Consider the following 22791-nt stretch of genomic DNA (forward strand, 5'->3'; position numbering starts at 1 on the left):
GTCCTTGCTGCTGATGCCAGTGGCAACACTGGGGTGACTGGACCAGCAACTCCTCGCAGCAGTAGCATCAGTCATAGTAACCACCTCTCACCAGCATAGAAGCCCTGATCAGCATGGCACCACCAACCTCTAGCAATCCCAGACCATTCCCAAACCTCTCTCCTCCAAAAACTGCTCTGCTGTTGCTACAAAATTGACTCTGGCCACTTTGAGAAAAAGGACAAAACTCATCCTTCAGGAGACAAAGCTCAGTTTTGCCTGTGCTTTGGAGAAATCTGGAGCCAGTGTTGTGCTGATGAGGATGTCCTGTCTTCCACTAATTTGTCAAATCCCTTTAAAAATCACTTTTATATTCTCAGCTTCCCTAAATATCTCAATGACAACAATTCCTATCACTGAAAAATGCACTGAGTGAAAAGGGAGTTCTGATCTTTGCTTTTTTGAGACTTTTTTAAAGCTTTTGCTTGATCATTTTGTTGGGTGCCCCCAGATTCCTATATTCAATATTTAACTTGGAATTTTTGGAAAAAAACAGAAAAGACTCGGATGTCCCTTTTGGGGGTTCTGAAAAGCATGTGATAACTCTTACATACAGCTTCATTAGCCTTGTAATTTCCATACTTCCACCTCTATTGGATTCAGGATAAATCATTGCAGATGATCAGCTCCATCCCACTGCTCCGTTTTACTGTAGGTAGGAACAATCTTAGAACTGTACAGGGGGTGGTAGGGAAGCAGGAGAAAGAAAATACTTTTGCACTGTGTGTTTCCAGTATGGTCAGATATTTCACTGAAACAAAAAACCACTACCAAACAACCCCCACTGCTTGTTAGAAGAGACACTGTCCACACATTGTTTGCACAGTATTCATTAACTTAGTCTTCAAAACTGATTTGACTACATGTAGGTCTCAATTTTTGCTGTAGATCATTTGAAATCCAAGCTACATTTCCCAAGGATTCCTTGCTCACAGTCCTGATCTACGACCATGACTTTGTGGGAACAGATGATCTCATTGGAGAGACTAAAATTGATTTGGAAAATCGTTTCTACAGCAGGCATCGAGCTACCTGTGGGTTACAAAGTCAATATGAAATGTAAGTACCTCTTCAGACAGCAACACAGCACACAGTGAACGACTTGACTTGCAGGAGAAATTTCAGATGTGGCTGAACATTTTGCTTTCTCCAGCCCAAAAGTGTCACAGGAGGTATTTTAATTAAAATTCAGCAAAGAGCTTAACAGTGACTTTGGGTAGCTGTCAGCCTCAGTCTGAAGTGGATATTTTAAAATTAACAACACTGTTTGTTCACCAAGTATTTTAAATAGTAAACAGCCTATGTATAACATACCTGCTCGATAAACTGCCTTTGGACAGGCATAAAGGGCAACTGGAAAAAAAAACCTGTCAGAGAAGTTATGACAGGGCTCTACTCTGCTCTCCATTATTCAGCTGCAACTGGAGTGATTGCAGCCAGGCCAGTGGGACTGGCATGGCACTGGGGGGAGCGGGAGCAACGTGGGGCTGCTGGCATGGCCTCTGTAGCAGAGATGAGTCACAGGGCAGTGCTGCTGAACTCCTGCTCCCTGTCATACGGCTGCACTCGCAAGGACATTGTGCACGGAGATTAATTAATGCAGAGAAAGTCAAACTAAAATAACTCCATTGCCCGGGGGTGGGACACTAACCTGGAAGATGTGGGTTTGGGGTTCTTCTCCTATGATTGTTTCTCTATTTTATCTACAAACAAAGGGTGAACAATGTAGAAAAGCAATGCAGGAGCACAGACCAAACCCCCAGACTTCCCTTGCCAGCTCAGTCTCCAGTGTGAGGTATTTCTTTATGTGCTTGTTCCAGGTTTCGGATAATCTCGGCTTCTTCTCTGCATGTGGGAGCTGCAGAACACTTTTCCTTAAATGGAGGTAGAACATGTAGACTTGAATCCTTTAGGTAGAACAGGGGATGGGCTCTGGTCCTTTTCCTCTTGGGGAGCATGCCAATGCCTGGGCTGCTTTATCCAACCTGTGGGTAAGGCTGCCTCAGCTTCTCCTGTGAGCTTCTCCTGAGAAAAGAGTGGTTGGCCCCAGGACCTGAGCAGATAAAGCGGGTGTCTCAAATAAGAAGTAGTGCTGGACAATTCAAAGGAAAAGTTTGGCTAAGCAGATGTCAGGGCCACTGACCACGAAGCAAATCTCTGCTTGGGAAGTCCTGATTTGCCTGTGCACTTTGCTGAAGGCAAACCTCACCCATTTCTCTTTGCTCTCTGTTCCCTCCTTGCAGAGAAGGGTACAATGCGTGGCGAGATGCAACCAAGCCAAGCGAGATCCTCACTAAGCTGTGTAAGGACTACAGAATAAGTGGACCCTTCATGCGGCCAGGGGAGATACAAGTAGGAGCAAAAGTCTTCAAGGGACAGACAGTCTTCAGAGAAGATGAGAACGGTAATGAAGTTTGTCATTCTTCAACTGCATTGTAACAGTATCAAGAGCCTGCCCAAGCTGTATCTGGGGACCAAGCTGCTATGCACTCTAAAGTCAGATTACTGGAACCTGCCTCTGCTCTGAAATACTCATATAACTGTGGTGATGAAATCTGTGTCTATATTAGCCATTGCTGTAGCTTAATTACAGAGAATCTCTCAGGTGAGACAGTTATTGCTAATGACCTGACATCCCCATGGTAGGTGTTGGTGGATACTTTGGACTAGCTCCTGCCTGATCCCAAGGATGGGATGCCCAGGATAGGTTGGAGTGCAGGGGACCCTCTCGGAACATGTCTTCTGGCTTAGTTTCATCTGAAAGGAGTGCAGCCTGCATGCTCTCAGATCCCTCCACACAGCAAATCAAAGCATGGGAAGTCAGGGAGAGTCTTTTCAAAAATGCATTCCCTGTCTAAACTAAAACACTAGTGTAGACAGACCCAAGAAGTGAGAAGAAGGGTGAAGGGAAATACAGATGTGAAGTGAGTTACTCAAGGTCAGACAAGTCTCTGTTGGACCACAGTTAGGTTCCAGGCCACTTACCTGCCAGTCCTACCTTACCTACGTGGCTTTCCTCTCTGTTGTTTTTTTCCTCCACTTGATTATTACCACTCTGACTGCTCTTCTGAAGCATTAACAGAGTGCTGTGTAAATCTAGGTATTTGTGGGGTCCATGAATCCAGAGGGCAGGATAGAACTTGCTTTCAGAGCTCCCAGATTAAAAAGAGGTCAAGCTATGAGGTAGTTGAGTGTCCATATCACATAGGAGTTGAGTGGGACAGAGCTATGAGTGAAAGATCATAGAATCGTAGAATCATAGAACGGTTTGGGTTGGAAGGGACCTTAAAGATCATCTAGTTGTGTGTCCCCCCTCCCCGCCATGGGCAGGGACACCTTCCACTAGACCAGGTTGCTCAAAGCCCCATCCAAGCTGGCCTTGAACACTTCCAGGGATGGGACATCCACAGCCTCTCTGGGCAACCTGTTCCAGTGCCTCACCACCCTCACAGTGAAGAATTTCTTCCTTATATCTAATCTAAATCTATGTCCCTGCCCATGGCAGTATAGTTAGATGAGATGATCTTTGAAAGTCCCTTCGGATGCAAACCATTCTATGATTCAGTTTTATACTTAGGGTAAGGAAAAGGGGTGTGAGGATGAAGACTTTCATGGGGAAACAAAAGGAGTTTGACTTGGAGACAGTAGTGGACACTGCGGCAGCGTAGGGAAACCTCTACTCCCTTACCTGTGTTTATTTGTCTTGGAGCAAATTCCCCCTGGCAGCTACAAAATATAAGTCACGCCTCAAGTGGAAGGCTGCTAAGGTAGCACTGTTGAAGGGAGAAGAGTTGATCCATTTTTGGTTTCTTGGCCTGAGAGAGATTTATAGCTCCAGTATTTTTGTTTGTTTTCCTCACTAGCAGATGACTGAGTGTGACTACCAGCAACACGATCTCTTGATCAAAATTCTGGTTCACTAAAATGAGCTTCAGACAAACCAACATCAGACAAGGTGATGGAAACCAGAAGCAAGGAAATACAGAACCAGATGGCAAAGTCCAAAGTACTTATGTACACAAGTTTTTCAACACGTTATAAATAAATAGTTTACAGTATACAGTCTTCTGCATAATTCTTATCCATATTGCTGTTCTGACAAGTACTTCTGGGTCCTTATTTCCTGCTGGGTTTCTGTGCTGGTCATCACTTGGATCTGTAAAACTAACAAAGACCACAGATCTGATCTCTAGGGGAGTACTGAAAAGAGGAAGCAGTACCATTTCCACTTTACAGGTGGAGAAAATGATACCTATGGGCCTTATATCCAGCTTTAAATTGCAAGGGGAAGGATAATTTAACTTTGCTCTAGGAGCACAGAAGTTGAATAGGATAGAATAGAATAGAATAGTTCAGTTGGAAGGGACCTACAACAATATCTAGTCCAACTGCCTGACCACTACTCTGAGGTAGTCTAGGACTACCTGTAGCCAATGGGAAAAATAGGCATCTTCAGAGTGTGAAAACAATCTTTAGAAAGGTGTCTTAGAAAGAATATGGGTTATCATGGGACAATCTATGTCCTTGCTATTGAGGCTGCCTGACTGAGTAGGTCAGGCTTAAAGACCTTGCTTTTAGCTGGCTAAAATTAGATGAAAGATATCACATCTCAAACACATGTTGGTACACAAGAGAGAACCAGGGCTCATAAACACAGGGTCATCCTTCCTCACTCTCTGAGTCATTAGGAAGGGTTTAATACCTACTGTTTAAATCGCAAACAAGCCTTCTGTCACCTACCAGCAACTCAGAGATAGCTGGTAGGAAAAGTGATAACAGTTTACTGACACAAAGAAGTCTTAACTTTCTTCTCACTTGGGTACATCTCTCCTAATTTAGGAGATATCGCTCTTCAAAAGTCTGGGGTCCTTTTGTGTGGACCCCACACAAAAAGGGAGGAAAAAGAAACTCAAGAGCTCAAAAGGCTTTCTGTGCTTTCTATGCACCCTACTTTCAATATTAGCACTGGTCCTTCCTGGAGGTGCCATTCTGTGGGGTCTCCCTTCCTCCAGTGGCCAAGCTGAGCTGGTCAGGACGTGACGTGTTCTTGCCCATGGACTTCAGCCCTCTTCCCTTGAGGTGTGATTCGGTTCTCTAGGAGGGTCTTTGCTGTTGCCATCACAAAGCAAAATGAGGTGTAGATATAACTACTAGTGCTTATTTACTGTCAGCTCTGTCAAAATAGAAGCCTCCTTGCCTTTCAGGAGTTGTAAAAAAGCCTCACATTTGCAATTCTCTGTAAAAAGAGTAGTTCACAGGTTTCTTCCTTCTTCCTGTTAGAAACTGCTGCTATAATAGTGAAATGATTTGCTGTGTTTTACAGATAAACTGCTGCCTAAGTGCTAATCTTCTAGCTACCCTCGTGGGTACCCTTACTTACATGAATTAAATTAATTTCAAGACCCTTCTTTACTTAGCTGGGATACATAAAACCTTCCCTTTAACTCAAGCAAATTTTTAATTACTATCTTTAATAATTAATGGAACATATTACCCAGGGGTTCAACATTATAGTTCAACTCTCTTTGTTCTTTTTGTTTTACTCTTTTCTATAGAGGAGCCAGTTGAATCATATGAACATCTCTCCTTAAAGGTTTTAAGTGCTTGGGAAGAAATCCCTGGAGCTGGATACAAACTGGTCCCAGAGCACATTGAGACTCGACCTCTCTACCATAAGGATAAGCCAGGCATGGAACAGGTAGAGCAGCTCAGAGGTGGTGGTGATGGTAGACCCAGGATCAGTTTTCCTTTCCTCCAGTTATTGTGGTTTCTATTTGTATCTGCAAACTTACAGAGACAGCATCCAAGTGTTGTACCATACATGAGACTTTGTATGGTATCAACCTGGAAATCGTCACACGTGTGTGTATACAGCCAGTTACCTAAATACACAGTAATCACAAGAGGTCTAACTGCATATTTCCATTCTTTTAAATGCTTTGGTTAATTAACACAAACTCTGATTGTACTTAGACATCAGTTCTTTTTTTCCATTCATCAAGTACTTTTTTTTTTTCCAATATGGATGTTACCTTGAAGTTGCCAATGTTTGAGCTCAATTTCAACTTCACCAAATTCCCGAGAAACTGGTAGAATATTAAAAAAATATATTGTATAGTAAGTTTACAGATAAAATCATAGTTACAGGATAGTGAGCTGGTTGGTGCTTATAGAGGAAGCAGTGGTTTTGGACGTCAGAACTACATTTAAAACCTTTTAAAGTCTCTCTAAAACAGAGTTACGGAGATGTTTATCTCTTTGTTTTCAAGGGTCGTGTACAGATGTGGGTCGACATGTTTCCTAAAGATATGCCTCTGCCAGGACCCCCAGTGGACATTTCACCAAGAAAACCCAAAGGGTAATACTCTATGCTTTCCTCCCAGCACAGTGGTCTAAGTCCTCAAAGACTGAGTCTTTCTTAAGTGTCTGGAAAGAACTATAAAAAGAACTATCACAACAAACTTCTGTGATCCTGAGAAAAGTTTTCTTAGGTTCACATGACTTCCAGTCAAACGAGAGCATCTAGTTTGGTCTCCTCCATTAAACAACTCAAAGAACTGTTGGTGATATTTTCATCAAGGGCCATCACATGCCTCTTTTAGAAAGATATCCCTTTTTCATATAGAGATTTCAGGTGGCTAGAAGCAAGAGTCCCTTAATAATTCTGATGTTATCATCCACTCATTGATCTGAAAGAAGTAATTCTGGTTTCACTACCTCTTTCAGCTAGATAATTTACTTGACCCTCGTTGAGATCCTTGATGCAATAGTATTACACCTATTGGATTTCCAGCACTTTGTTCAAAGTTAAGATCAAGAAACACATAAAGCAGCAACAGATAGCAGAGATATGTTTAGAATAACCTTCTCTCAACTTTCACACAGATACTTACACTGCTTTATATGTAACACTACACATAGTTCTTCAAGCTAATTGAATATTTGTAATTGAAACACAACAGTGAGCAACGGAGTTCTCAGCCCATCCTGTAGCAGCTTTATTCCAACACTTTAGCAAGGCTTTTCCTGAGAATTTTATGTCTGAAGCAGCATCATGTACTGTTCCTGTATTATTTATGTTTGAACAAGAAACAATGTAATAAAAACTTGTTTCTTTTACTTTCTATTTACAAAAGCCAAGATTTGACAAAAATAAGAGTCTATGTAACAATTACTTTCTTCAAACCAGAACTTTCTGTAAAGCTCCATAACAACAAGCATTTTCCAATCCAAAAAGATTTAAAACTAATTATACCGACAAAATCAAATTGTCTCTGCCATTTTTGTAGTCTAAAAAAAGCAGGGAAAAATATTGTCAAACCATTAATTATGAGAAAGAAAGTAAATATGCAGACACAAGTTAAACATTTTGCTGAGAAATGCATATTTGCTGCAGCAGAGCAGGCTTCAGGCTCCATAAGACTTCATAACACTTTGTGTAAACATTTCTTGTTGGCAGTCTTTGACTGAACATTGCTCTGACGGAGCATTGCAAATAAAAGTTTCTTTGGCTAGTGCAGAGGCTTGGTTTTCATGGCCAACATCTTCTGAAGAGCTGCATCACCTAGGGTATCTGGTAATTTCTGGGGCAAATTGTTTCACACCTGAGATTGAGGCTATTTCCAAGACAACACATCATATCAGAAAAAGCATATGGTGGTGTTCTCAAACATAGGTTGTTTTAATTTTATTTTGCAGTTCATACAATGACTGAAGGCATACCTAAATTTTTGAGTATAAATTTTTTGTCACCTGCAATATATCTATTTCAGTTCAAGCTTCTAGAGCTTTGGATGGCCACCATAAATGTCTGTGTATTGGGAGTGCAAAGGATGGGAAAACTTTAATTCCTTTTACTGTTGCTTCTAAAGATGATTACACTTGCTTAGATGAAAATACCTCTAAACAGTGCTTTTCTTCCCTTTTAATGCACTGGATTGCACCACATACAATGTTTTAAGGCCTTTCTTCTGAAAAGCACCTCCCAGGGAGCTCTGTTTTTTAATAGCAAGCTGCTCACTGTTTTGGAGACTGCTCTCATGATGTTGTTCAGCTCAACTTTTCGTTGTTTCACTGCAGCATTTTTGTGAAAAGAATTGAAAAGGAACAGGCACATAAAAAGCAAGGAATTTTCCATCCCTCAAAACTGTCAGTGACCCCACTGTTGTCTGGCATACTCCAAGAGCTGAGACGAGCCACCATCCCCACTCTATTACTAGACTTTTGTAAACAGAAGAGGCCTGAGGCTGATACTATTTAAGAGTTTTGCACAAATACAACATTTATCACTTTATAAAGGCATGATCTGATAGAGGTTTACACTAGTATCTGACCAGAGCTTGAGTATACTCAAGCCTACTTTCTTCTCTTTTTCAGCTATGAACTGAGGGTAATAATCTGGAATACAGAGGATGTAATTCTAGAAGATGAAAATATCTTTACGGGGCAAAAATCAAGTGATATCTATGTAAAAGGGTAAGTTCTTCAGGACTTGTCTTCAAAAGAACTTGCAATATTTCATTCAAAAATCAGATGAAAAAATTATGTTGTGAGAATATCCAATAAGCTATTTTTGTGACCTTGGCACTTTGCTCTAAATGCCTGCCCAAATTACTCATCTATATTGGATACTGCTTTTTTTTTTTTTTCCCCCTCTTAAAATCAAGTAACTGTAAAATGACACTAGTCATTACTTCCTGCTCAGGCAGAGATGGCACAAGAAGAGAACCAAGCCCACAGTTTAACAAACAGAGATCAAACACTTACAGAACTTGAACTGTAAGAGCTTACACAGATGTGGAGAGGTTTGACATAATCAGAGAAAAGGGAGTTATGATCACATTAGAAACACGAAAGCAGGTGTTTGCCAGGCTATTTCTGTTGGAAATATTTTCTAATCTCATGTGGGGAGCACACGTAGGTGAATGACCATGGCCATGCTGGGGAGAACATCACATGGGCACTTTCTGCTTTCCATCTCATTCCTGTTGCAGAAAAACCGTCTGTCACAGCTTCGCAGATGTTACTGGGATAATCAGTAAACTGTATCACATAAATAAAATGAAAAGAGGGAGCATGAAAGGGGAGCTTGACACTCAAACCAGCTCCTTCCTGAGATCGTAGCAGGTTACTTCTTAAAATTACTTGCCTGTTTTGGAGTACTGCTTTGCACTTTCTGCTTCTGAGCAGGATTTGAATGCAGGTACCAGGGAGGGGTGGGGGGAAATTATGGCATAAGAGGCAGTAGGAAGTATTGGAAACCTCAGGTGCAAGACTGGTCTTAGCTTTCTTGCTGTGTTTCCACTACTAGAGAATGAGATTAATATGCCAATATGAATTGTGTCATTGTGGAGTCCTGGAAAAATCTGAATTTGTAGAGTGCTATGCATCTGGAAAAGTGGATTTCCCTAAAAACCTGTTGCAGTATTGCTAATGACCAAATGCAAAGAGCTGGAGGAGGGAGCACTGGGATTGATGGAGCAGGGAAGGGAAGATGTTTTCCACTTTGCAGGTTCTGAAAATCATGTGAACATAATAAGAAACCCAAAGTAAGCATAAGGACAGGACAGTCTGGTAGCAGCTCTTACTCCTGTGTAGGGTATATCTACAGGCATTTTACCAGGGAAACTTGCGTTAGGTCTGAGCAAGCTGTGTGGGGTAACAGGAGTGGTACCACTCCTTTGGAGCAGGTGATATTAGCCCAGGAGAAGCACGCACTAATATGACCATATGTCCCCCAGCGTGCTGCAAGTGCGGTTATTGCATATACTGGCTGAGCAAACCTCCCTGCAGTTCCCTGAGAGGAGCTACTCTGAAATCACTGGTGTTTGCACAGATATATCCAAGTCAACAATAAACTAACGTGTTCAGAGCAGTAGCAGGGTAGCTCTGAGAGCACAAAATTGAGGAAATAGTTAGGGAGCCAGCCTTTGTGCTGAACTGTGTGATAACATGAGTACATCACTATCAATGCCAGTGTTCTGACAGGGAAAGCCAGGACTGGATAACTTTTTGCTTCTGTGCCTTAATAATGAAGACACAAATCTCATTATGTTCAGACAGTGCACGTGGCACTGAATCTGTCACCAGACATTGATTTGCACTGGGAGCAGTGCTGTGCTTGGGATTGTTACTGTTTCTCCCAATTCCTTTTTGAAATAATGGGGTTTGCAGGGGAAAAGCCACTCTGGATGCAGTACAAAAATTCTAATCTTTACTCAGGCTGTGATAAATCATCTTCAGAACTAAAACATACCTAGCTAGATCATTACCTGGAGCTCTTCAGAAGAGAAGATTATGTTTAGGAAAGTGTTGTCCTTTCGTACCATAGCATTGCACATCAGATGTTGTGCACACTGTAGCAGAAACCAAGAGGAAATCAAAAGAAAAAACAGAGAGACTTCTCCAGTCATACTTATGCCATGTTTATACCCCTCAACAGCAACTGCAGTCACTTTAGACTCCAATACTGAGCATTGAAATCAGTCTTGGGACATTGACACAGAATTTATTAGTGTGGCACAACATGAATACAGGGTGTTTAGTAGTGGATAAATGACTGGTGCTGTCTTTGCCTGTCCCAAAGAAGACAGATGTCTTGGCCAATAGCAAATGGCCAACTGGTATTTTGGGGTCTGATTGAAATAAAAATCATGTTCTCACTCTCAGCTTTTGATCATCACTGGCCATTGTTGCAGTCTGTGCCACGGCTGGGAGGTGGCCAAGATCCTCTGAGCCAGGGCTATTGCTGTGTGTCACAGTCCTGAACAATGTGTTGCCTCCTTACTGATTAGGGAGGAATTAGTAAATGATCATGCCTGTAACCAAATGACAACCACAATTCAAGCTCACCTGGTGACAGCAGTGTTTTCCACTATGTGCTTGCCATAGGTGGATAAAGGGCCTGGAAGAGGACAAGCAGGAGACAGATGTACATTACAACTCCTTGACAGGAGAGGGCAACTTCAACTGGCGCTTTGTGTTCCCGTTCCACTATCTCCCAGCAGAGAAACAAATGGTGGTTAGTAAAAGAGAAAACATATTTTCCTTGGAAAAGACAGAGCGCAAAATACCTGCTGAGCTGATGCTTCAGGTGTGGGACTTTGAAAGACTCTCTTCAGATGATTTCTTGGGTAAGTGTGCAATGGATCTGCCTGAACTTCACCTGAGGTCTCACCAAACTTGTATTTTGTACAGATATGTACAAAGTGGTGTCTGAGACCCAACTTTTGCTTGTTTTTCTCTGAAGCACCACATTGCAAACTTACACATTTCTTGGAGAGGGAATGATTAGGAACTCAGAAGAGACAATGCCAGGGCAATACAAATGAATGAATGACAGTACAGAGAGATCACCAGCTCTGAAGCCTGGGGCCAAGCTGCTGCATTTCTCCATGTATCTCATATGGAAGCTGCTGTTTGAATGCCTTTCTGTCTGTCTGGTCTCGCAGTGTTGTCACATTACTTCTCCCTCCAGGCACTCTTGAATTGAACCTGAATGGGTTCCCTCGAGCAGCAAAGACAGCCAAGAGCTGTGACCTAGGCATAGTCCTGGCAGCAAGTGAAGAAAACAAGATCTCCATATTTCAGCAGAAGCGCGTCAGAGGCTGGTGGCCTTTCATCAAGGCTGGGCAGCTCACGGTAGGCAGCTCACTACAGATGAACAGCTTTTCTCTGGGACTGATATGCTCTGCTGAGATCCTGAGACAGACAGATGCTAATTTTGGGTATGGCATCTGAAGAACAACCACCACTGGCAATCCATAGGGCTCCTTCAAATGCTTTAGTGGTTCCCCATAGATTTGGTTCAGATAACCCCAGGCAACCAGAGCACTTTGTACTTTTTCTTTGCTTTCTTCCACTGTTCATCTCCCAGCACACTGGATAGGTAGAGTAGAAAACCAGGTGTTTCTAGTCAACTTTATGTCAGCTGAGGAAATCCTGGGAGGAATCTCACCTGCTTATTTATTTCCTTACAATTTATTTCTCACTTCAACCAGGATGAAGGAACTGATTTTGGAGTCTACCGTTATTCCCTTTGCTAGTGACACATCTCAAGTAGAAAGAGCACAGTCCCCTCTTCTTGTTGAAGTATGCTCAATAAGCCAATATTTTTTGGTTTAGTGGCAGCATACAATTGGTATAAAGGAATGCAAAGGACAATGACAGCTTTCCCCAAACTCTGCAAGACTTATGTTAGAAGTATCCCCCTAAGAAGAATATAAATTCTGCGATACAAATTTTCATTTACCTGAAGCCTCTAGCATAACAAGGCTTGCAGCAGGGTGTAAATCTTACTCAGCGTGTAACTAGCCATTTATCTCAGGGTTTTCTGCTGCAGCTTCTCTTCATAAAGTTGTAGTACTTTCTGTGTATAATCTGGAGCTACACTGAAATTCTCAGTGTTCAATACAACTGCTCCATTTTCCCTGTCTTTAAGGCCTCTTTGTACTCTTACAGCAGTATAGGGATCCTCAGTGTCAAGGAAAGACAGCTCTGATCCTCTCTTTCCTAAGGGAAGTGCATGTATCTCAGCATGGAGTACGTCCCGATAGTTAACTCTGCACATGGTCTTTGGGGCATGTCTACCTGAAACAGAGCTATGTGAGCTAGTGAAGGAAAACCCAAGCTGATGTGCTTACGTGACCACAGAGCACTTTGGGAGCTTGGACTGAAACTCAGGCATCCCTGCAGCCCAGTTCTAGGATTAGTGTAGTTGCAGTCTTTTTAGGTGCATCCAGATCCCTGTGGGGACACAGACCAAGAACTACAAACTACCTTTCTGTAGTATAGGCCTCTACAAATTCACCTGTTTTGGCCCTTTTTTAGGGGATGTTCCTCCTTCTCTAGACTTTCATTGATTCTCCAAGGGTTTTCCTAAACCTCATCCTTCCTTCATATTTCTGTCCATTCCAGCAAGAAGAATGTTTTAATAAAAAGTGCCATCTTCAAGTTCATTGCCTTCTTCAGATTGAAGGTGACTGTGTACTTTCCATGGATTTAGTGAATGGGCTCCACTCCCAAATCCCTGCTTTACCTCCATTTTCTCAACTCTAGTACAATTGATTCTCTTTCTCCCAGTCCACTTTCATCTCTTGATCACCTTGTCTTCCACATGGATCCCTTTTATCTGCATCCTTCTTTCAGCCCAGTTCTGTGCTGAATCCCAGCCACTGACCATAGATTAACACTTTAGTTTTTGATATCTACAAAGGTATGAGGTAGGAAAATAACAAATACATGAAAAGCCATTGGTCTGTTTTTCATCCATCACAGATTTTGTGGAGCTGATTTGATTTACCCACTCTTAATTGTTACTGGAATCTTTAAATCTCTGAAATCTTAATTTTTTTTTTAAACTTTGGCCTAATTAAATCTATAGTGGAGATAGTACTGAAGAACATAACTGGATGAACAGGGAAAAGAGACATCTCTGTAACCTAACACAGACAGAAATATCAATAGATTTGTTCCTGTGAATGCAAGGGAAACCCAAATATTTAACCTGTATTTAAGAAGCTCTAACTTCCACAGCAGAAGTTACAGTTGGTACTAAGAGTCCAAATAACTCAGATTACATATTTCTACTGCAAGGTGTGGCAGATGATCTTTTATAAGTGTCAATATTTTATTGGTCACTCAACAAGCTTTAATGGCTTGTCACAATGAAAACAAGCAGTAAACCAGCAGTTATAGTCCATTATGACTTTTCTGAATTCTAGAAATTATCAGTAAGAAGTTGGTGCTGAACAAAGGTGTCCTTTTGTCACAGCTCCAACTATCCTCTTCTGGCCATCCATCAAGAAAATTGACTCTGAACCCACCTGCCAGACCACTATTCTTTTAGCCTGAACAGAGCTCTAGGACTGCATGATATTTTCTGCACACAGATCTCATTTCTAGGCATCTTCCTTTTGTGAGCTGAGACCCCACAGCTCAGCTGCTCCAGCACTTGTGACTGGCTGCATTTCCCTCCGTTGGTGCACTACACCTCGTCCACCTCAGCAATGCAGCTTCCAGCTCGGCCATTCAGCTGTGCCAGGATGTGTGACAGATAGAAGACAGGTCTTCTGAGATGAATTACATTATATTTTAAGAAGCAGAAAATATATTTATGGGTCTGGAAGAAAACATCCTACCTCTCTTTCTTCACAGTGCTTGAGCATAAGTGAGGAATTTGGTGCCTGGGTTTTCCTTTGTGCTTTCTCTTTAACTGCAAAAACTTTTATTTCCTTTAATCAATTTCCTCCACCCTCAGCTGGTTCCATAATTTCTCCACAAGCTGAACCCTGCTGTGATTTAGTGATAATAACCCAGGTTTGGATGCTTATGTATGATGTCTCTGATCCAGGGCAAGGTGGAAGCTGAGTTTCACTTAGTCACAGCGGAAGAAGCTGAGAAGAATCCAGTAGGCAAAGCTCGAAAGGAGCCCGAGCCCTTGGAAAAACCCAAGTGAGTAGGAGCATACTCATTAAACATGCTGGGGCAGGGGCATTCTGCAGGAGACAGGGAAGAGCATGTCTGCTTTCTCCTCTCCTGGCTTTTTTCCTCTTACCTGCTGTAATCTTGAGCAAGCTATTTATACAACTTGTGCATCGCCTGGCTGCCGGCACTCGTAGTTGGCAGAACCTTCCAGGTTAGCTGAAATACCTTCCTCTGGAAGCGCAAACAAATGGCATTACTGCACATTTGTCCTCAGCTAGAGTTCATATGTGGGCTCATTCCATAGCTGACCTGGCATGTGATAACCTCTTAAACCATCATAACTTATGCATACACCCAACACATCAGTTTGGTCACTTATAAAGATTAGACAGATTATATTTATTATATTAAGAGGATAACTATAAGCCAGTAATGTTTAAGTGCTTTAAAATGACTGTATGAAATATTTCCTATATGTCCAGTCTTTTTTAATATGACCATTAGGAGACAGTCTTAGTATTAGGAAATGAGAATTTTGGATGTTAGGAAAAATTTCTTCACTGAAAGGGTTATCAGGCATTGGAACAGGCTGCCCAGGGAAGTGGTGGAGTCACCATCCCTGGAGATGTTTAAAAGATGGGTAGATGTGGCACTCAGGGATATGCTTTAGTGGTGGACTTGGTAGTGTTAAGTGAACAGTTGGACTCGATAATCTTAAGGGTCTTTTCCAACCTAAATGATTCTGTGTTTCCATGATTCTAAGAATTATCTGCACACATTTAAAAGTGTCTTAGTTGCTACATATCGGTGTAAAAGTGACCTCTGCATACATCTAGTTGTTTTTGCATAAATTAGTCACTTGCAGATAAAGGCACATAAAACATAAAAATCAGGTCATACAGGAATGATACAACTTTAACAAATCCATCTTTAGTTTTTTTGTACTTCATAATCAAAGAATGAAGATGCTTATTTTTCATCATAAGACTTCTAAATGAGGACATTTTAAGTGGATTAACAAAGGTACATGATCTAGAAGGAGCATTCTAACTTTCAGTGTTTGTCACATTAAAAAAATATTATCAGCTGAGATTCTTGCATTCAGGAAAAATTTACTTCTAATCTATTTTGCCTCAATTACTTTGTCCTAATAAAGTAATGAGCTAGATTTAAAAAAAAAAAAAAAAAAGAGAGAGAGAAATTAATGTTATATTTCCTGCTACCAAAGCTTCTAAAAACCAATTGCTAGTCATAATGGTAATCACTGCACATTCTGTTTAATTTTGTTGGTTTGTTATATATCTCAGGATAAACATGAAAAAGGAAAAAAACAGTATAAAGATGGAATTGCCAATACCCCTACAAAGTGTATAAATTCAGCCAGAAAATTAGAGGTATCAGAGACTTGTTGAAAACTAGCCTTGGGAAGACTTTAATCAATCATTTCACCCAACGTTTTTACTCAAAGGCAGGATGAGCTATGCCTGACAGATGTCTATCTGAAAGAATCCCTATAATGGAAACTAAAGCACTGTCTTACAGAGGAGAGAGGACTGCGATAGCTCTGAAATACATGTGGTGGGAAGCAATCAGCCTAGGCAGTTTTAAGAGGGAGTGTAGTGCGTAACAGAAGGGTTACATGTCCAGAAGGCTGTCAACAGGATGCCCAAAGGCAATGTCTCATTTTCCCCTCATTTTTTCAGTCCCAGCCCATGCACCCTGGACAGCCTGGGGCTCCAGGGCTCCCTGCATTTTTACCTCAAGAGCATTTTATCCACAAATATGCTGTTGGGCCAAAAGGTTGTCACTAGCCTGGTGGCCCCTTCTCTGCTGTAGAGCCAGCCTGGAGGTGTTCTGACCCATAGTCTTCCTCCAGATCTTGCATTCAGTATTCACAGAAGCTCTACATCTAGGTTTTTGTGATGAAATCATACACATACAGACACAGCCAACACATGGCTCAACCAAGTTCTACTCTTAATTGAGATGTATGCCTCAATTAAAATAAAATTAGGGTGGGGCTAGTCTCACTTGACGTTACCCGCCTCAGAAGCAAGCCATTCAGGCTCCTTTTGTAGTTCCTCATATACAGGTGGGGGAGTCATCCCATTTACCTAACACACATATCTTAAGATGGGAGCTGGGGAAAGAGATGAATTGTCCTCCAGAAGGTCCTTCCTCTCCACATGCAGACAGCCAATGACTGACCAGGCTGGGCACCCAAGTTTTAAAGTTAGGCAAAATAAATCCTAAGGTTACTAAAGCAATATCGGCATGTGGATAGTAAATACTATTTTAGCTAGACACACACTTACTACCTGAAGACATTGCATGCCTCATTTCCATAAAGCTGATATTAAAGCTTACCAGCTCAGTGCCCCTGTGTGATGGAATACGTGGTTCATACATGTAGAGTAGTCAAAATCAACTGAGAGATAACAGGTAACTGTTTCTGCACTTCAAATGAGTTCTTTTCAGGAAGAAGTGGATCTCAAGGAGCTTTGTGTCAGGACCTCCATGTCTCTATGCCAGTACTGTAGGTTCACATTTTTTTGCTAATCATGTAGGCTTACACAGACAAGCAGAGAAATTTTCAGATTGTTTTGCATAATTAAGTTTTTAAATTAAAAAACAAAATTATTTCAATACCAAAATTATCTTCTAGGAGCTACTAGACAGTAGCAGACTCTTAAATGTACCAGAGCAAAGGTGGCCAAAGATTAAATATCTGGGAACTAAACAGAAACATGCAAATGAGAAATAAGGTGCAGTGAGTGTAATTTCCTGCTGGCCAAAACACCATGAGGTTATCCATCTCTTCCTCTCTGCCGATCAAGACAGGACATTTTTCCGGATGCACTCTATTAGAACAAATACGTTGCTATAACTGGTACCAAATTCTATAGACTACATTACAAAGAAAACAAATTAAATGAGCAATAGTCTGGCTTTTTTTCCCCTGTCTTTAAAGCCCTTAAGTAGTTGGAATGTGCAGACTAATGGTTTTGTTACTCAAGTCTGTGATTCAGTAAGTTTTACGCTTTACAGTATCCATTTTTTAATAATTCCTTTTAACCTGGAGGGCTTATTTGTTGATTTACTTCTGAGTAATTTCCACCTCAGTATAAAACAGTCTTTAATTAAAAGATATTCAGTTGGCCTTTTAGATTTACAGACTTTCTGTCACATTGGCATTCACTTCCACATGCTGAGTTCTACAGATGAGTAAGACATTTCTTATATTCCTTAAACAGCTTTCTGGAGTGAGACACGGCCATTGGTTTTTGTGACCCTCAGTCTTAATTTCATTCTCCTTACTGCACCATCTGCACAACTACAGTTATATTGAATAAGAAAGACAACCTGCACCCAATTTTGCAGGTGTTAGTGTTGCTCCACACCACTGTACTCGTCAGGTCATCCCATCATACAAAGCTGACAGATGTTGCCTCAGCTCATCGCAGGGTTAGGGCTGTTGAAGTCCAAGGCATAGTGACCTCCCAAGCTGGGTGGCATGCCAGAGGAGAGACTATGCCAAAATTTTTCCTAAAGATAACATTGTTTTCCTCTCTGTATGCAGCCAGCTTTGCTGTACATAGTGAAGAAACTCCTTATTATGGAGGAGGATATAACATGGGGCAACATTTGGAAAAAACTTAGGTTTGTGGAGTGCAGATATTCTCCACCAGAAGAAGGTGGCTCTTCCTTATGCACCCAGGCAAACTACCTAGATTTTGGGTTTCATTTCATCTCCTGTTTTCAGGAGGCCTGTTTTAAACTTCCTTCTGAAAATATGCGATTTTGGGCCGTATGCCAGGCCTGAGCTGGCTCTGATTGTTATGGAACCGTGACTATCACTGAGCAATCAGATTTTTTGTAGTGGCTCATTACTCCTTTTGCAATGCTAAATTCCTTGCAATGATTAGAAAGCTTTTTTACTCAAGTTCAAGATGTCTGCATTTCTTCTTTAGGATTTTCATGATCTTGTCCGTAATTTTGAACCCCTTATCTTGCCTTAAATTGGAGTAGTTATGAAGTGTAAACTGGAATTTCATTCTGAGTGGTGTGTGGATCTTGGGCTCAGGGACGAATGTAAGAGTGACCCAATAGTATGTGAAATTTGTGGAAGTTCCCTCTAAACTCTTTAGTGGGTTCCCAAGAGTTAAAGGTCCTTATTAGACTCAAATATGTATTTTGCAGTGGGGTATCTTTGGAAATAGCTGGATCTGCCTTTACAAAAGTTTTTCTCTTTTTCTTTCTTCCCCTTTAGCCGACCAGACACATCCTTCTCTTGGTTTGTAAATCCTTTCAAGTGTTTGTATCACCTGATCTGGAGAAATTACAAGAAGTACATCATCATCGGCATAATTCTGCTTATTCTCATTGTCTTCTTGGTGCTCTTCATCTACACACTGCCAGGTGCGATCAGTCATAGGATAGTTGTAGGATGAGCATAGGTTATGGCTCTCATTGTAACTAATCATATACAAACACTTCAGTTAAAAATAAAAGTCAGGCATACAGAAGTAATCAACCTGAAACACACCTCCTTCCTTGTAAAAAGAAAACATAACTATTTGTATCAAAAACTGGAGCTCTCTTAGAATATTTTTACATCTTCTTTGGCTGCTCATTCAGACCCAGCCTTAATGTACATTATCATTAACATACTGCTGCAGCTTTATTAACAATGAAAGTTTGATTCTGCACTTAAAGCTGAGTTTGAAAGTGAACTCTTTAATGCTATGCAGAAACTGATTTGTCAGTCAAGTATTTATTATTACAGACAAATGATTAAATATTAAAAGCAAAATCTGTACACAAAGTTAGTTCAGTCTTTGCATAGTTTTGTAATTAATTGTTTGAACTCTTTTTCAGTAAGTTTATAATGACATGATTATTTTGAGATAAAAGGTTTATTAATAAAATATCTAAGGTTAAATTGTCTCATTTGGTGTCATGCAGAATTCATCCTGCATATCTCAGTAGGAGCTCTGTGCTCTATAAAGACATCTCACAAACTTATAAATAAGGTAAGTGTCGATGACAGGGAGAGGTAGAAGCAGAGGTGGAGAGAACTTTTTTACAGCTGCAGTTTGAAAGTGCTGGAGGTCGCTGGAGGAGAGGGATCAGAAAGATGAAGACTCAGCCACAGGCACTGTGGTAGCAAATGAACCTTGTAAAGGAGAGGGAAGAGGGAGAATCCTGCTGCGTGACAAGCAAAGGGAAAGAGGAATGGAAAAGAGAAGGGCTGCAGAGTGGAACAAATCATGGAGGATTAAAGAAAACAAGGTATAAAGCCTTACACAGTTGTCAATATGTAAATCCTCATCCAACTTAAGAATACAGAAAATGCTGCAGCCTGTGTCATGCAAAAGGCAAGGCTTGATAACTTAATGACCCCACTTAGCCTTAAAATGAGTAATTATGAATTTGAACTAGCTACAGAAATCTCCTCTAGTCTCACCCATGATTAGACATGTTTGAAAGGTGACCTCTGAAAAGTGTTTTCCATCATGCTCCACTCATATAAATTGTGAGCAGCCTTTGCAAATTTTAAAGTCTCAAAAGGCAAGAAAAAGAAATCCCAGAAACGCTGATAATTCTGCCAAGCTCAGGGTGCAGGAATAGACATGTAGGTATCTGCATCATCCTCAGAGGCCACTTCCATGGGAAGCTTGTGTGGTACTGCTTGCACCTGGCCTGTCAAGGCTGTACAATGAGCCTCTGTGTTTCCCTCTGGCCTACAACACAGGTAATTGCATTATCTTGAAAAACGGATGTCAGTGAAACTTCCACAGAGAAAATGTTTTACATTTTAAAAACATTTTAGAGGCTTATTTTGGATGGGATGAATTGCTCTAAAAGTGCCTCTTCCTCATTCCACTGATGATAGAGGCAGATGGCTAAAGGCAGGCTTGAAAGCATCCCATCCCTACACCATCCAGCAGATTGTGACTCAGTATTTCTTCTAAATTTCGTGTTCTAATATACAATAAATATAACTAAATTATTTAGGTATGTGAGTAATTACATCACAACAAGATATGTGGCAAAGGACCATACTGGATGGGTTTTACTGTTGGGCTATTTTTCCTTTAGAAGTGTATTCAATATGACCAAGAAATTAGAACACAATTACATGGTTGAATCTGCACTAGTTATATGTAGCAATGCAAGCCAGTGATGTGGAAAGGTGCTGATCACCCTCGAGTCTCATTTCGTCTCATATCTCTCTGCCTTGGGCCCTCATCTGGTGCAATCTCTGCTTACACAGCATGTGTGACACATTATTCTGAAACCACTTGTTTTTCAATTTTGAGCTATTTTGCAATTGATCCTGTATGAAATAGAAAAAGAAATATTTCTCCTATTATGTCTTGCCATACCATGAATTTTGGAAATGCAATTTAAAAGCTCCAGTAAGAGCCAATGAAATTATTTTGGTGTAAAAGGCAGGAGATAAATCATGACAACAGGATTATGTTGTGACAGCCATAAAGGTAATGTTTCTGATTTCTTTCCGGCATGTCAGGGCAGTAGGCCTGATCCTGCATGGAAGCTGCTGTGTCCATCTGTCCTTATTCTGCCCTTGCTGCCATGGACTGTGTGAAGCACTGGACTGTTGCTTGAGCACCCTGCCCTTGCCGGAGGGTCCTTCTGCACAGCTCCAGGACCAAGCCTTGGCTCTGGACCCCAGCAGCAAGCACACAGGGGCAGTGGCACTGTCAGGACAAGATGGCTTAAATGATGTCCCCCTCCAAGTCCCGATCTGAGTCTGGACCTTGCAAAGACCCTGTCCCCCATCATGTCTTGCATCCCAGTGCAAATAGCCATCTCCTTCATCCCTGCTGCCCCTGGGGTCTTCGATCCCCTGCAGCACGACCATTCCTGAGCCTCTTTTATGGCTGAACACCGAGGTCCCCTTACCCCTGCATAGCCCTGCAGTCTGGTCTGAAAAGGGCATCATGCAGCCAAAAAGCAAGCACGCTAACTCTTCCACAACTCTTAAACTGCCCATCACTACACTCAACACACGTAGGCTGAGCTGGATAGCATTGTCTTACGGGACAAAGCTAAATCAAATACCTTTTCATGATCTTCCAGATGGCTGCAAAGTAGCTGGAGAGGTAGTTGCTGTCAGTAAGTATTAAAAGAGACAAAACATAGCAGCACTCAATGCTGGACTACTCATATAGATGCCAGATGTTACGGGTTTGCATCTTAAGTGAATTTATGGTGACACGAGCTTTGTGGTTAACAGGGAGTGAGGTTTATACCAAGGATTGTTATTATTGTCAAAGGATCCTACCTATTTCATACAAAAGAAAGAGATCCTTATCCTGAGCAGTTATCTCAACATTAGTCTGCAATTATGCTGGCTCAATTTTGAGGCCAGCTGGTACCACTTGGAGTTTTATCAACTGGTTTCTGACCACAAATAGCTCATTAAATAGCTGAGTACTGCCATTGGCAAATACAAGATCTCCAGATATAAGATTGTGCTCTTGGAATGGGAAGGCTAGCCAGGAATCCCAAAAATATTTGGAAATAATAGCCTACTGCTGCTGATTTAAAAAAGCACGTCCTGCTTTGAGACATTTGGCTTGCAACAATAAACACTGCTTGCTGGATACAAAAATTTTCTCAGGTGAGAGCAGGTGTTATCCTTCTGGGGGGCAAACCTGAAAGATGGAGGGACCTATGCCTGAACTGTTGAAGACAGACTCCAGTTTGGGTTGTAATAATTTCTGAATCCCCAACTTCAGGTACCGTGTGTCAGATTTTTAGACATAAACTCACCTCCTGCTGGCATTTAGGGAGCAAAATGGGAACAAAGTACCATGATTTAGTGCTGTGGAGCAAATTGGGCATTGATCACCTCCTCCTGCTCTAGGCTCCAGCTGTAGCTGATTTAACCTGTGGGCACATCAAGATGGGTGACGGGGGACAGGCATATCAGAGGGTTGTGCTGACCAGACTGAAGCCAGCTCTAGCCTGGAAACATGTATTGGTGCCAAAGCCTTGCTGCTTTCAACAGGACACATGAGGACACAGAGCAAATAGTGGCCTGGTGTCACCCATGCATGTGGCCATTGTAGGTAGATGTGCTGCATTTTCAATCACTAGGCAAAACTTTGCACCAAAAGAAATTGTGCAGGTTTAGAAATACTACCAGCAGATGTCCAACAGCACAGTGGTAGAGATGGGGCAAAAGGGGAATCATAGAATCATAGAATGGTTTGGGTTAGAAAGGACCTTAAAGATCACCTAGTTCCAACCCCTCTGCCATGGGCAAGGACACCTTCCACTAGACCAGGTTGCTCA

General features: G+C 41.5%; 1 protein-coding gene across 1 annotated transcript in view; it reads left to right on the forward strand.

Moving 5' to 3' along the window:
- The window catches only part of FER1L6 (fer-1 like family member 6), a 98786-nt gene extending 79393 nt beyond the window's left edge, over window positions 1-19393 (forward strand). The window contains exons 33-41 of the mRNA XM_075023924.1: window positions 928-1098; window positions 2283-2443; window positions 5595-5737; window positions 6309-6397; window positions 8416-8514; window positions 10930-11171; window positions 11516-11679; window positions 14390-14490; window positions 18734-19393. Of these exons, the coding sequence (XP_074880025.1) occupies window positions 928-1098; window positions 2283-2443; window positions 5595-5737; window positions 6309-6397; window positions 8416-8514; window positions 10930-11171; window positions 11516-11679; window positions 14390-14490; window positions 18734-18914 (1351 nt within the window). The 3' untranslated portion in view covers window positions 18915-19393. The remainder of the gene's footprint in view (window positions 1-927; window positions 1099-2282; window positions 2444-5594; window positions 5738-6308; window positions 6398-8415; window positions 8515-10929; window positions 11172-11515; window positions 11680-14389; window positions 14491-18733) is intronic.
- The last annotated feature ends 3398 nt before the right edge of the window (window positions 19394-22791 follow it).

This window comes from Buteo buteo, chromosome 3 (assembly GCF_964188355.1).
Source record: "Buteo buteo chromosome 3, bButBut1.hap1.1, whole genome shotgun sequence".
Lineage (NCBI taxonomy): Eukaryota > Metazoa > Chordata > Aves > Accipitriformes > Accipitridae > Buteo > Buteo buteo.